Source organism: Cnephaeus nilssonii (assembly GCF_951640355.1).
Source record: "Cnephaeus nilssonii genome assembly, chromosome: 7".
NCBI lineage: Eukaryota > Metazoa > Chordata > Mammalia > Chiroptera > Vespertilionidae > Cnephaeus > Cnephaeus nilssonii.
Genome location: NC_137078.1, coordinates 41,847,353 through 41,862,250, shown reverse-complemented (window position 1 = coordinate 41,862,250; position 14,898 = coordinate 41,847,353). Strand labels below are relative to the sequence as shown.

The 14,898-nt window shown below is 42.4% G+C and overlaps 1 protein-coding gene across 1 annotated transcript in view; it reads left to right on the top strand.

The window, feature by feature from the left end:
* Nucleotides 1-363: 363 nt before the first annotated feature.
* Nucleotides 364-14,898, top strand: part of SAMD13 (sterile alpha motif domain containing 13) — a 56,834-nt gene continuing 42,299 nt past the window's right edge. The window contains exons 1-2 of the mRNA XM_079776054.1: nucleotides 364-391; nucleotides 5,643-5,727. Of these exons, the coding sequence (XP_079632180.1) occupies nucleotides 5,675-5,727 (53 nt within the window). The 5' untranslated portion in view covers nucleotides 364-391; nucleotides 5,643-5,674. The remainder of the gene's footprint in view (nucleotides 392-5,642; nucleotides 5,728-14,898) is intronic.

Genomic DNA, 14,898 nt, shown 5'->3' with positions numbered 1-14,898 from the left:
AAAAAAAAAAAGAATATAAACTTGGCCCGGAAAATCGCTTTCTCGTTCCTGCCAAAACCCACTAAGTAAAACGTGGTATTCATCTGAAAAGCCCCAATTTTAAACTCTTTCTAGGAGTGCTGCCCTCCCCTAGCTCCCTGAAGGTTTTAAATTCTTAAAAATGTCCTCCCTTACATTCACAAGGGCCCTTCCCCTCACTTCACTTGCAGGCCTTTCCCCTTCCTGGTGACCCCAGCCAAGGACCCCAGCCCTGCCCGCCCCGCCCTCCCCCGCGGAGGACTACAAGTCCCGGCGTGCCGCGCGCGCCCGGCCGGCTGCACTGGGGCTGGGCGCGTGGCGGCCACCGAGCTCTGCGCCGGGGAAAGCCTCCCGGCGCCGGCCACGCGGGGAGGTAAGTGATCCACTCGTGCTGCGAGGGCACTGGGGACGCTCCCGCCCTCTCCCCTCTCCAGTATGAAAGGACACGAAGAAAACCACAATAAAAACCCTCCCTTGTCTCTGCTGTGTGTCCGGTGCCTCTGCAGCTTGTTGCACCCACGAGCGAGGAATCTGTCACCCTGGAGTGGACTGGAGGGCAGAAGTGTGCCCGGCCCGGCGGAGAGCGGGGCTCGCCGGGGACTGCGGGGTAGAGCTCGCAGAGTGGAACCGGGTGGCGGCACACCCCCACGCACCCTTTCCAAAGGCAGGCTGCCCCGGGAGCCCCCAAACTCAAAGCGAACTGTTTCTTCTTAAAAGTCTTATCAGAAACTTTTCCCTGGGCCGCCGGTGCCACAAGCGTGTCGTTTGGCTCTCGGACAGCGCCGCTGGTCCCAAAGGCTTTCCGGTGTCCCCTCTCCTGCCGGCGGCCCCGCCCCCAGCGCCCCTCTCCAGGCCGCTCCTCGCTTTCCCTTGAGATGCCCTTGGTGTCCGGGGAGCTCTGCCGCGCCCGGGGCGACTTCTCAGGATTTCTCCTGCAGCCCTAGGGCCCCACGTCTGCGCTCCGCGCTGTGGGCTGGGCACTCTGGGGGCTGATTCCCCGACGGGAGGCAGGGGCGGTGGTTCCCCTGGGAAAGCGCTGGCTTTCTGGGCCAGGCTGCTCTCTCTGGGGGTGACTGCTGATCAATAAAAGAAGCCTAACCGAGGCACCGGTTTCCATCCCCTCCTGGCCAGTCTTCCCCCCCCATATGAGCCCATCTCCAAGTGTGCCCCAACGTCCTGCTCCAGAATCCCAGGATTAACGAAGGTATTTTAGCACATCCCATAATATCCTGGAACAGAAAGTCTTGTTCGTTTGCATCTATCTCACACCCTACACTTCCACACACACACAAACACACCATGGACACTACACATTCTGTTGATACCACACACTACACACATCACAGACACAGTACACATAGCACACATATTACATTCATCACACACATACATTACACACAACATTTATGCTGCACACAAACGCCATACACACACTACACATCACTTTTATTAGCAGAAAAGAGGATAATATCAATTTGTTGAAGGGAATGAGGAGGAAGTGGGTGAGCCCTAGTACATATACTTATACCCACAAATGTCAGTTTATTCCAAAGGTAGAAACTAGCTGGTGTCAGAATTTAGAATGCCTTTTTGGCTCATTTTTTTATAAAATGGGATTGATTTCCTACACCTCCGTAAACCCTTTCCCTTGTCTAACAGGCAAACTTTTGATCACAGCAGGCAAGATAGGCCGGGTGGGGGGAGGATGTCCTTTTCTATAAGTAGGAACAAATTCTTGGAGAATCTTCACAGAATCCTTCTTCCTGAGATTGTGTCTAAGGAAGAGTTGGGTGTAACTTCATTTTCTTTGCCTCTCCTTTCAAGAGTAGAGAGCTGAACCTGATTTTGTTCTGAGTAGTGGCAGGATAATACTGTCAGGACACCTTCCTTGCCCCCAGGACTCGTCGACTGGCCCTCTTCCATTTGAGTGTAGTTGGGAGAACAGTTCAGGAATTTCAATGCCAAAAGCTCTGTAACATCTGTTAGTGAGAGAGCTGTCTAACTCAGAAGAGTTCATCATTTTGATCAGCTGTAGTAAAAGGACCCACCCATTTGACTCACGCTCAATAAATGGTGCTCGAAGTATATACAAACACTTAGAATTTATCCCTAAATTATTGTTTGCTTTTTCAAGGGGCAGTGGCAAAAATGGTTTAAAAGACAGCTTCCTCAGCAATGATTTTTCAAGAAGTTGAAAATTTCTAATATCATTCCTGGAATAAGTAAGAGAAAAAATTTGACTTTAAATGTCAGGTTCCAAATGTAGATCATAATTGCTGATCTTCTAGTTCCTTAAAAATTACTAAGGAAAAGGGTGAGCCACAGATTTCCTCTTAATTCTGCCTGGAATCTATTCAGTATTACAGCAGCAGATGACTCTTGGAAACTTGTATTCTCTGCCCTATCTTGAGTGGTTTTGTTTATATCTTGGGCTAAAAGTTTCCAAATATTGATTGGTGTTTATTTCAGTGGCAACTATGTGTTTCATGTCCGTCCGCAGCATGTTTGTGGACTGGGAATGTTTATCTCTAGGGGGGGTTTCCCAAGCCAAGCAAGAGAACTGGGTAACTTCATCAAAAGACCATGCCCAGTCTCTACCCCACTTCCTAATTTCCTGCTTGGGATTTAGGATGGTAGGAGATAACTATGAATTTGGAGGTTGACAAATATTTTCTTTTTCATATGTAACTAATAGAGGACCAGGTGCTCATCCTATATAATGAAGATGTAATATGCAAATGGTCGTTTCGCCCCGAGAAGCATAACGACTGGATCATGGATCAGGAGAAGGGTGGGGCAGCAAGCTATGAGGGGTGGGTGGGGGGCGGGGGGAGCTACAGGAGGGTGGCAGCGAGCTACTGGCACACAGATTCGTGTGCAGGGCTACTAGTAGATTATAAGAGTTAATCGAATGTATGGCATTACACATTTTGTGCAACTGCGATAAACAGTTAAAACTAAACCTCCCAGGCACTGGCTGATGTGGCTCTGTTGGCTGGAGCATCCTTTATACCAAAAGGTTGCAGGTTGTATTCCTGGTCAGGGCACATACCTAGGTTGTGGGTCCCATCCCCAGTTGGGGTGCATATGGGAGGCAAACGATGTTTCTCTCTCACATTGATGTTTCTCTCTCTCTCTCTCTCTCTCTCTCTCTCTCTCTCTCTCTCTCTCTCTCTCTCTCTCTCCTCCCTCTCCCTCTCCCTCCCTCCCTCCCTCCCTTCCCCTCTCTCTAAAATCAATAAACATATCCTCAGATGAGGATTTAAAACAAATTAAACCTCCCAGAACGAATTGTTTTGTTGGAGAATAAGGTTTGTTTCATCTGGAATTTTTGCTGATTTCATCTGGTAGGATGATTACTTCAATGAAAGAATGTGGGTGTTCTCAGGAGGTCTGGTCATCTACTTTGCATCCTCTGATATATGTTACTTCCTGCATCATGTAGTAAAAGGATTTTCTGCTGGGCATTGCTTTCCTTATCCTCGCAAAGATTACTTAAAAGCCAGCCCTGGGAAATTTGTCCACAAGTGTCTATTAGGAAGAGAGAGTAACTCAGCGCGTGTGCATGTTCACTGTTTATAGCAGACCCTAAGCACCAGGTTCTTTCTGTTAATGTCTTTTCTTTTTCTCTCTCTCCCTCTCACGGGGGAGAGAGTTTGAAACATGACATGGATGTTCAGAACAACAGCACACACTTGATCATGCAGCACCAATGAAGGGGAGGGAGAAAAGAAAGCCATTGAGACAGCTTGGTTTGCCACACAGGTGCAGGGAGAGGCTTGGGGGCTGGGATGCGCGCCCTCCCCGGCGGGGCGGGGCGGGGCGGGGCGGGTCGCTGGGGCGGGGGGGGGGCGGGGGGGGGCGGGGAGCGCGGCCGCGGGCGGGGAGGGCGCTGTCGCTTTAAAAAGGCCGCCATGAGCCGGCAGGCAGTTGGTGCAGCTCGTGTGCGAGTCCCCACGTCACGCTGGCGGCGCGCCAGCCTGGTGCTATTTCACGGTGTCAAATTGTCCCTCCTTGTTGAATTCCTTTGCCAGCCTACTTTGTGAAAGAAAACATTGGGGTTTCTTTGGCTGTTCTTGATAAGCCTATATTTAAAAAAAAAATGACATGTTTTAGTTGCCTCTAGGTAGGTTTTTGTTTTTACTCTTCCACAAAAAAAAAAAAAAAAAAAAGAGAGAGAGAGAGAAAGGAAAATATTAATCAGACAGTGTAGTGGGGTGTTACAGAGTATCACTGTGAGTGTTTTGTTTTTGTTGTGTTTGCTGAGATGCTTAGAAAATGGTGACTCTGGTCCCAGTTTCCAACTGCAGTGAAAGCATTCTGGGGCGCGGAGAGGGTGTCTGGTCTGGTCATCTGTGCGCGGTGCCGGCTCTCCTAGGAATGGCCGGAGGGCCAGCGAGGGCAAGTGTGAGTGCGTGTGTGTGTGAGTGTGTGAGTGTGTGTGTGTGTCTGTGTGAGTGTGTGTGTGAGTGTGTGTGTGTGTGTGAGTGTGTGTGAGTGTGTGTGTGTGTGTGTGTGTGTGTGTGGTGAGGGTGTATGTGAGTGTGTGTGTGTGTGTGATCCCCCGCTCACAGGAGTATTTGTGAACCTTCTACTTCTCTAAGGGGGGGGGGGGGGGGGGGGGCAGCCCGTGGATGCACTAAAGGATGCACTTGCCATGTCAGAGCCATCCCCGGGAAGGAGTGCCGAAGTGTAAAGTGACTGGAGAGGAATGTATTTAATTTATGGCTTCAGCTGTAGAAGAGCAAGCTCGTTTCAGAACTAGTTTTTTGTGTTTTTTTTTAAAGCAGTTTTGTTCATAGCTTTTTCATCTTGCTAATTGCATATTAGTTGCGGAGGGTTTTGTGTTGTGTTTTTTTTTTTCTTTTTTCACAGTCCTTGTCCTACTAAACAAAAAGACAAAGTGATGGATGCTTTTCTATCTCCTTGAATGTTTTGGTGATTTTTTTTTTTTAAACATAAATCTGATGAGCTGCCTTCCCTGTCTTACAGGCACACGCACACACCAGCACCGCCTTTCTGTGCTGAGGGCTATCTGACATTTTTGTGAGCTCCCAGCATGGCCATCTCATAGGGTTTTGAGGCTTTCATTGAGAGTATTGTGAGGTAGGGGGATACTTGCTGACAAAAGCTTTAAGTGCTCTTCGGCATTGCTATGAAAAAAAAAAATACGGAAAGAGGGGGAGCGAACAAAACAAATACAATAAGAAAAAACAAAGTGCAGCCCACGGTGGGAACGGGCAGGAAAAGGGGGATTGTTTTTTTGGGTGTTTTTTTTCCGACTTGGACTCATTTGTGAGTTGCAATGTCTTAAGTGAGAGCTTGCACCCAGAGGAAGCTGTGCCAGTTCACACAGAACTTGTTTTGAACAAGGATTCAATTTCATTTGCAAATGCTTATTGTCAAGGCAGGGAGTGCCAGCAGAGGAAAGCACCCCTATCCGCCTCCTCCAGTTCCTTAGGTTTAATCACATCTCTCCAATCGCCGAGGGAACTGGAGATTTAAACAAACATACGTGAACTGGTGTGAAGCTGTAAAGGAAGCATTATGTTTCCGGTTCAGAATATATATTCTTCTCTCACTTTCTAAGAATTAAACACAAGCTTTTCTCCCTTATTGATTAGTTGCTGAAGTAAAGGAAACCTGCAGCCTTCCCATGCTATCTGTTGACATGGAAAACAAGAAAAATGGCTCTGTCGGTGTAAAAAAGTAAGTGAAACTGGCTTGTGAGTTCTGCTTCTGCAAACAACAGAGGGACTTGGTTTCTATTTTTATACTCTTGCTTATCTACTACAAGACACTGTTGGGGGCTTGTACTTGGTTGGTCTACACTGGCCACCAGCCTCCCTTCTCCCCCTTACAAAAGTTGTCTTTTTCCATATTCCATTTCTGAGACAGGTGACCCAGACATCAAACTGTGCATAAAGGGTTAGTGGTTCAGGCTTTGGAACAGGGACGGTTGAGGATTTCAGCCCTGCACTCTGTGTATGGAAACAAAAACATCGAGCAGGCATACTCTGCCTCCCAAGTTCATAGGCTACAACGGTGGGGGCAAAAAATGGAGTTCAAGTCTTTTAATTTCATTTTTTTTATTTATTTCCATGTCTTTTTAAATAAAATTACCTCTCTCAAAACTGAGAGCTATAATGAGGGAAGGACAAAAGCTTCAGCGAGAATACTAAGTTTTAACAACTTTCCTGTCTTAATTTTATGAACTTTTCTCTGGATGTGAAAGATTTCAGTGTACACCGTAGCATTCTATTTTAAGGTCTGTTCTCACATTTGAAACTGATTATATTTGCTGTGAGTTATATGCTTGATTTTTTTAAAATAGGAAAATTCAGTTGCATTATGTAGCATATGCTGAAACAAAACAAAAGTTAACTCACAAAGATATCTGTGAGTATATGAAAAAAATGTATATTCTCCCTTAGGAATTATATTAAAGCTATAACCACTTCGATTACAAGGATAAAGTAAGTTCCAGAACAGTGTTATTTGTTTCATTTCTTTCCATGTAATTTAGTTTAAAATTGCCTTCATCTTGAGCTTTGGAGGGAACTAATTAAATGTAGTCCATAGAAGCTGTAATATCTAAATGAGGAAACACTGTGCTATACGTGTTTATGAATGGAAGGTATCTTGTTCATTAAAGTTACTTTAACTTAATAAAAATGCTTTCTAAAATTCTCAGGTAATTCACCTATCAGTGCCCTGCTGCCATGCTTACTCCCATTCTTGAAGTTTTGGGTAGGTAGATGTAGAGGGAAGGAAAGGAACAGGTGCTTTTTAAGGTATGTGTTAGGTCAGTGCTGTCCAATAGTACTTTGAGCATTGATGGCAAAGGTCTATTCTGTGAAGTCCATAATGGTAGCCACTAGCCTCCTATTAAAAACTTGAAATGTTACTAGGTTAACTGATGAATTGAACTTTTAATTTTATTCCATTTTAATCAATTTAAAAAGTTAGCTGCTTTATTGAAATATAATTGACATGCAATAAATTATATATCTTTAAAGTACCAAATTTGATAGGTGTTGATATTCGCATACACTCATGAAACCATTACAATTAAGATAATGAATGTACCCGTCACCCCCAAAGTTTTCTCATGACCCTTTGTATTCTCCACCCCAAACCCCACCATCCTTTCCTGCTCCGTATCCTCAGGCAAGCACCGATATGTTACTATAGATGAGTTTATTTTTTCTACAATTTTGTGCAAATGACATTTTTCAGAATGTACTTTTTTTTTTTCCAGCGGAGGTGGGGCTCTAGTTTCTTTCACCCAGGATGATTAATTTGCGATTCATTCATGTTATAGTGTGTACCAATAGTTCATTACTTTTTATTGCTGGTAATATTTCATTGTATAGATATATAATCATTTGTTCACTGTTTATCCTTCCACCTGTTGGTAGACATTTGGGTTGTTTCCATTTTTTTAGGTATTAGAAATAAAGCTGATCAGACCATTTGTGAACAGGTCTATATGTGGACATATGCTTTTATTTCTCCTGGATAAATATTTAGGCATGGAATGGCTGGGCTGTATGGTAGGTTTATATTTAACATTTTAAGAAACTGCCAAACTTATTTTCCAAACTGGTTGTGCTATTTTATGTCCCCATCAGCAGCATGTGAGCATTCCAGTCTATATCCTCACAAACATGATTAGAAAATATTTTCTTGTATGTGATTTTTATTTTCATTCTCTCTTTAGTGTCCTTCAGAGTGCAGAAGATTTTCATTTTGATGAAGTTCAGTTTATCAAGTTTTTATTTTATAGATAGTGTTTTTAGTGTCATATCTAAGAAGTGTTTACCTAACCCAAGGTCAGGAAGATTTTCTCTTATGATTTCTTAGACTGAGGACTATGATTTTTTAGTTAATGTTTGTATATGGTGTGAGATAGGAATAAAAGTAATTCTGTTGATGGTGGTGGTTGTTTTTTTGCCTGTGGATATCCCATTGTTCCAGCAATTGTTAAATTGTTTCTGCAATTTTGTTGAAAAATTAATTGATCATATATGTGTGGATCTTTCTGGACTCTATGTCTATTGATAATTTTGTAGATATTTATGCCAATACAACACTATTTTGATAACTATCCTATATAATAAAAGCCTAATATGCTATGTGTCCTGTCGTCCGGTCATCTGTTCAACCAAAGTGTAATATGCTAATGATAATGCTAAGGCTGCTCAACCGCTTGCTATGATGTGCACTGACCACCAGGGGGCAGATGCACTGACCAGTAGGTTAGCTTGCTGCTGGGGTCTGGCCGATCGGAACTGAGCCAGTCAGGCCGGACATGCCCTGGAGCCCTCCCGTGGTCCCTCCCCAGCTGACCAACCTCTCGCATCCCTCCCCAACCCCAATCATGCACTGGTGGGGTCCCTCGGCCTGGCCTGCACTCTCTCACAATCCAGGACCCCTCGGGGGATGTCAGAGAGCCATTTTCGGCCAGATCCCATAGGCCAGGCCGAGGGACCCCACTGGTGCATGAATTTGTGCACTGGGCCTCTAGTAGCTTTATAATAAGTCTCAAAATCAATTTGTGTTATCTACCCAGCTTTATTCTTCTTTTTCAAACTTGTTTTGGCTCTCCTAGGTCCTTCACATTTTCATATGAACTTTAGAATCAGCTTGTCAATTTCTATTTAAAAAATGCCTCCTGGTGATTTGATTGGCATTGCATTGAATTATAGATCAAATGAGGGAGAATTGACATCTTAACAATATTCTGTTTCCCAACCCATTTTTTTCCACTTACTTAGGTCTTCTTTAATTCTTTCAGCTATATTTTGTTGTTTTCAATGTGCAGGTTTTGCACACCTCATATATTTCACTACATATTTCATATTTTTATTCTATGGTAAATTGTATTGCTTTTTAAATTTAAGTTTTTTATTATTTGCTGCTATCTAGAAATGCAATTGATTCTTTTATATCTACCTGTATCCCACAACATAGTTAAACTCATTACTTCTAGTAGATTTTTGGTATCTAACATAGACAATTATGTCTTCTGAGAAAAGACAGTTTTACTGTTTCCTTCCCAATGTGGATGACTTTTATTTCTTTTTCCTACCTTATTGTACTGAATAGGACCTCCAATAAAAAGTTGAATGGAAGTAGTGAGATTAGACATCCAACTTTTGTTCCTGATCTTCAGAGAAAACATTTAATCTTTTTAAAAATCTTTCTTTTTCTGTATGTCTTTTTTTGTCTGCTTTTACTTTTACTCTTTATCATTGATTTTTAAGCAATTTGATTATGAGACTCAGCGTAGTTTTCTTCATGTTTCTGGTGCTTAAAATCTGTTTGTTTGTTTTTATCTGTAGGCTTAGTTTTCATCAAATTTGAAAAATTTTCAACCTTTTTTCAATTTTTATTTTGGTTTCCCCCCACGTCTCCTTTGGGGACTCCAATTATAGGTATATATGATCACTCAATATTGTCCCACAATTCACTAATGCCAATTAATTTTTTTGTCTTTTATCTCTGTGTTTCATTTTCGATAGTTTCTATTGCTTTGCCTTCAAGTTCATTAATACATTTTTTTTCTGAACTGAATAATCTCTTGTTAATCCCACCCAATATATTTTTCACTTCAGACAATGTGGTTTCCACCTCTAGAGTTCAACCTGAATCTTTTTTCATATCTTCCATGTCTCTACTTATCGTATTCAGTCTTCCCTCTAGCTTCTGAACAAATGAAATGTACTCATAATAAATGTTTCAATCTACTTGTCTATGGATTCTGTCATTTCTCACTCAGTTTCAGTTGAACGCTTTTTTTTCTCTTTATGGATTGCATTTCTCTGCTTCTTTGCATGCCTGACAATTTTTGTTATTTAAACTATACTAAATTGTAGTTGGCATCAATAGTGTATTAGTTTCTGCCCAGCTGGTGTGGCTCAGTGGTTAAGCATTGACCTATAAACCAGGAGGTCATGGTTTGATTCCCGGTTGGGGCACATGCTTGGGTTGTAGGCTTGATCCCCAGTGTGGGGCATGCAGGAGGCAGCCTATCAATAATTCTCTAATCGTTGATTTAAATTAATTTCTGTCTCTCTTTCCCTCTCCTTTCCCCTCTGAAACCAATAAAAATATATTTAAAAATAGTGTATTAGTTTCAGATGTACAACATAATGATTCAGCATTTGTATACCCTATAGTACAACCACCACACTAAGTCTAGTAACTATCTGTCACCATACTAAGTTATTACAATATTATTAACTACATACATCCTCTTTGCTGTACACTACACTTCCATGGCTTGTTTATTTTATAACTGGAAGTGTGTACTCCTTATTCCCCTTCACCTTTTTCATCTATCCCTTTACACCTCTCCCCTCTGGTAAGCATCAGTTTGTTCTGTTTCAATGAATCTGTTCTTGTTTTGTTTTGTTTGTTTTGTTGTTTTAAATTCCATGTATAAGTGAAATCATATGGTATTTGTCTTTCTCTGACTTATTTCACTTAGCATAATACCCTTTAGATCTATCCATGTTGTCACAAATGGCAAGATTTCATTCCTTTTTATTGCTGAGTAATATTCCATTGTATATAAATATATACCACATCTTCTTTATCCATTCATCTGTTGATGGATACCTAGGTAGCTTCCAAATTTTGGTTATTGTAAATAATGCTGCAATGAACATATGAGTGCATATATCTTTTCAAATTAGTGTTTTTATTTTATATGGATAAATACCTAGAAATGGAATTGCTGGGTCATATGGTAGTAATTTTTAATTTTTTGAGTAAGCTCCATACTGTTTTCCATAGTGGTGGCATGCCTGGTAATTTTTATTGAATATCAGTATTGTGAATTTTACCTTGTTGTGTGCTGGATATTTTGTATTCCTATAAATATTCTTTTTTTTATTTCAATAAATCTTTATTGTTCAGATTATTACAATAGTTCCTCTTTTTTCCCCCCCATAACTTCCCTCCACCCGGTTCCCACCCCACCCTCTGCCCTTACCACCCCCACTGTCTTCATCCATAGGTGTACAATTTTTGTCCAGTCTCTTCCTGCACCCCCCACATCCCTTTCCCCCTGAGAATTGTCAGTCCACTCCCTTTCTATGCCCCTGATTCTATTATATTCACCAGTTTATTCTGTTCATCAGATTTTTTATTCACTTGATTTTTAGATTCACTTGTTGATAGATATGTATTTGTTGTTCATAATTTTTGTCTTTACCCTTTTCTTCTTCCTCCTCTTCTTAAAGAATACCTTTCAGCATTTCGTATAATACTGGTTTGGCGGTGATGAATTCCTTTAGGTTTTTCTTATCTGTGAAGCTCTTTATCTGACCTTCAATTCTGAATGATAGCTTTGCTTGGTAGAGTAATCTTGGTTGTAGTTTCTTGCTATTCATCACTTTGAATATTTCTTGCCATTCCTGTCTGGCCTGCATAGTTTCTGTTGAGAAATCAGCTGACAATCGTATGGGTGCTCCCTTGTAGGTAACTAACTGTTTTTCTCTTGCTGCTTTTAATATTCTCTCTTTGTCTTTTGCTCTTGGCATTTTAATTATGATGTGTCTTGGTGTGGTCCTCTTTGGATTCCTTTTGTTTGGGGTTCTGTGTGCTTCTTGGACTTGTAAGTCTATTTCTTTTACCAGGTGGGTGAAGTTTTTGGTCACTATTTCTTCAAATAGGTTTTCAGTATCTTGCTCTCTCTCTTCTTCTGGCACCCCCATAATGTGGATGTTGGTACGCTTGAAGTTGTCCCAGAGGCTCCTTACACTATCTTCATAGTTTTGGATTATTTTTTCTTTATGCTTTTCTGGTTGGGTGTTTTTGCTTCTTTGTATTTCAAATCTTTGACTTGATTCTTGTGATCTTCTAGTCTGCTGTTGGATCTCCGTATATTATTTTTTATTTCAGCCAGTGTATGCTTAATTTCTAGTTGGTCCTTTTTCATATCCTCAAGGGTCTCACTAAATTTATCGGCCTTTTCTAGAAAATTCTTGAAAAACCTTATAACTGTGGTTTTGAACTCTATATCCAGTCGTTTGCTTTCCTCCATTTCTTTTATTTGTGACCTGTTTCTTTGTCTCCACATTTTGGCTGCTTCCCTGAGTTGATAGAGTGGCTTTGAATGCTGGGTATCCTATAGGGCCCAGTGGCTCAGCTTTTCCAGTTACCTGAGGTGGACACTCTTGGTGCACCCCTTTGTGGGCTGTGTACACAGGCTTGTTGTAGTTAAGCCTTGATTGTTGTTGGTAGCACTGGGAGGAATTGACCTCCAGGCCAATTGGCTGTGAGGATCAGCTGTATCTACGATGGGAGAACTTCTGTGCTGGAGACACCCTTATGAGGCAAGACTTGCTTCAGTGGGGCTTTGGTGCTCACTGAGTCTGCCCCCTGAGGAGTTGTAATCTGGATGGTCCTACTCTGACCACTGAGTACACTGGCTCTTGGATCTCCAAGGAGGTGCTAATTTAGCCTCTGCCTGAGGCCACCCAGCAGGAGCTACGGAGAGATCTGCAGATTCCTCTTCTATGTTTGGGTTTTGGAGGTGCCCAGATGAGGCCCAGCTGTGAAGCAATGCAAGCTGCTGCGGGGCCTTGGGCCTTCTTTTGGATGTTCTGGGTCTCACTGACTCAGCTGCAGTTTGTTAGGTAAGTTTAGTTTTCAAAGGACCAGGCCATTCTTATGCAAAAGCCTCTGTGCACAGCTGGGGTGAGGCAGAGTCTCAGGGTGGAGCAAACAGCAATGGCTTCCCGTCAGCCCTGCCCTAAGAGGCCCCCTGGGTCTCAGTGTCCCGCGGTAATCGCTGCAAGCACCTCTGAGAGAAAGCCGCCCTTGAGTTCCGTCGGATGCCAGACAGTCCAGTTTCTCCCCGTATGAGTCTGGGTCCCCAGAGTCTCACCCGGAACTGGAGTTCAGAGCAGTGGGGAGCTTGTGTCTCCCTCCTGCTTGACAAAGCCAGCTGCGATCTCAGTTGCCAGCCCTCTCCATGCGCGCGCGCACCTCCATACCTCTGCCTTTACTTCCGGAGCTCCTCTGAGTCTCAGTGTGCTTTTCTCTTTCCTTCTAGTTGTAGAATTTCCACTCAGCCAGCCTTCCTGTGGTTCTGGATGATGTCCGTTTTGTCTTTTAGTTGTAGTTTTGAAGTTGTTGTGTGAGGCAGCAGTTCAGGTGTTTACCTATGCCGCCATCTTGGTTTCTCTCCTATAATTATTCTTGATATTTGTCCTGGGATGTGTTTACATTACTAGGAAACAGGTAATTTGATCCGGTTAAGTCTTGCTTTTAAGAATTGTTTAGACTGTCCTGGCTGGTGTGGGTCAGTTGGTTGGAGTATTGTTCTATATACTGAAGGGTGGCAGGTTTGATTCCTGGTCAAGGCACATACCCAGGTTGCAGGTTCAATCCTGGTCAGGAGGCAACTGATCGATGTCCCTCCCTCCCTCCCTCCCTCCCTCCCTCCCTCCCTCCCTCCCTCCCTCCCTCCTTCTCTCCTCTCTCTCCTCTCTTTCTCCTCTGTCCCTCTCTCCCTCTCTCCTTCTGTCCCTCTCTCCCTTTCTGTCTCTAAAATCAATGGGAAGCATCTCCTCAGGTGAGGATAAAAACAAACAAACAAAGAATGGTTTAGGCTAAGGGTATTTTTCCCTTTTGTCAAGGTAAGACTCACCTTTGCACTCTAGCCAATGCTCCTGAATTATGAGATTTTTCTCTCTGGCAGATGAAAACAGACACGATTCCCATCCCTGCACGATCTCCAAGGATTGTTCTACTTTTTTTGAGTGGTTTTTTCTCTAGCCTCAGTTAGTTTCACTTGTATGTGAAAATCATTACTCTACGTACTTGAGAACTTCAGATCTCCAGAGTTCTCTCTGTGCAGCTCTTTTTTTCTAGGACTCCACCCTGTGCACAGCCTAAAATCATTTTCCAGGTAGTAACTGGATACAGTTTACCTTGCTTGTTTTCCATCCCTCAGGGATCACTGTTTTTTATTGCCTATGTCCAATGCCTTGAGTGTCATTCTTTCATATATTTTGTCTATTTTTTTAAGTTGTTTTAGGCAGAAGGGTAAATCTGGGCCCTTTTACTCCATTCTAGACAGAAATAGAAATTCCAGTTAATTTATATAGCAACAAGTGGTTAGTGGTTAACCTATTGGACAGAGCAGAGTAAGATTATATCACAGAATCCCCAAAGCCTTAAAACATAGAGTCTTTTTAAAAAAAAAAATACATAGAGTCTTAAGGCTATTTCTGAGATCTACCAAAATTGGGGCTTACAGTTGCTTCCAATTTTCTTTCTAGGTATGGAAAATATAGTTGCTTACTGGGGAATGTACTGTTGTTACAAAGGGTCATTTCCAAAGAAGCCTAGGATAATAGACCTTACTCACCGGCCACATGCTCCTGATCAGAGCTTCAGTTTTACAAGGCTACTATTTATGGAGTCCCTTCTATGTGTCTAGCACTTTGTGTAAGTCTTGTTAATTCTATTTTGAGGTATGTGTTATTATTCCCATTTTATAGCTGAGTAAATCAAAGCTCCAGGAGGTTAAAGGCCTTCTAAGATTTCACAGCCTGTAAGTTAAGTGGTGGGTCTGGGTTTCAGATTGAAGGCTGGCTCTGAAGCCCAAGTGCTTTCTTCTGCACTGCAGTGACTAGATTGTCAGAGGTGCTCTCAGTCACTTTTACTACACGCGTGCGGCTGTAGAAACCCTTTTTCTGTTTGTTTTCAAGATTTGTAGATGGATGCAAACATCTAATAATGTAACCATAATTTAGCAAAGAGAGGACTTCCCTTTCCAAAATGGTGTATTTCTTATAAGTGCAGAATATTTTAATATCTGTGCTAAGTACACTAGACCAGTTATTTCTCAAACTTTAG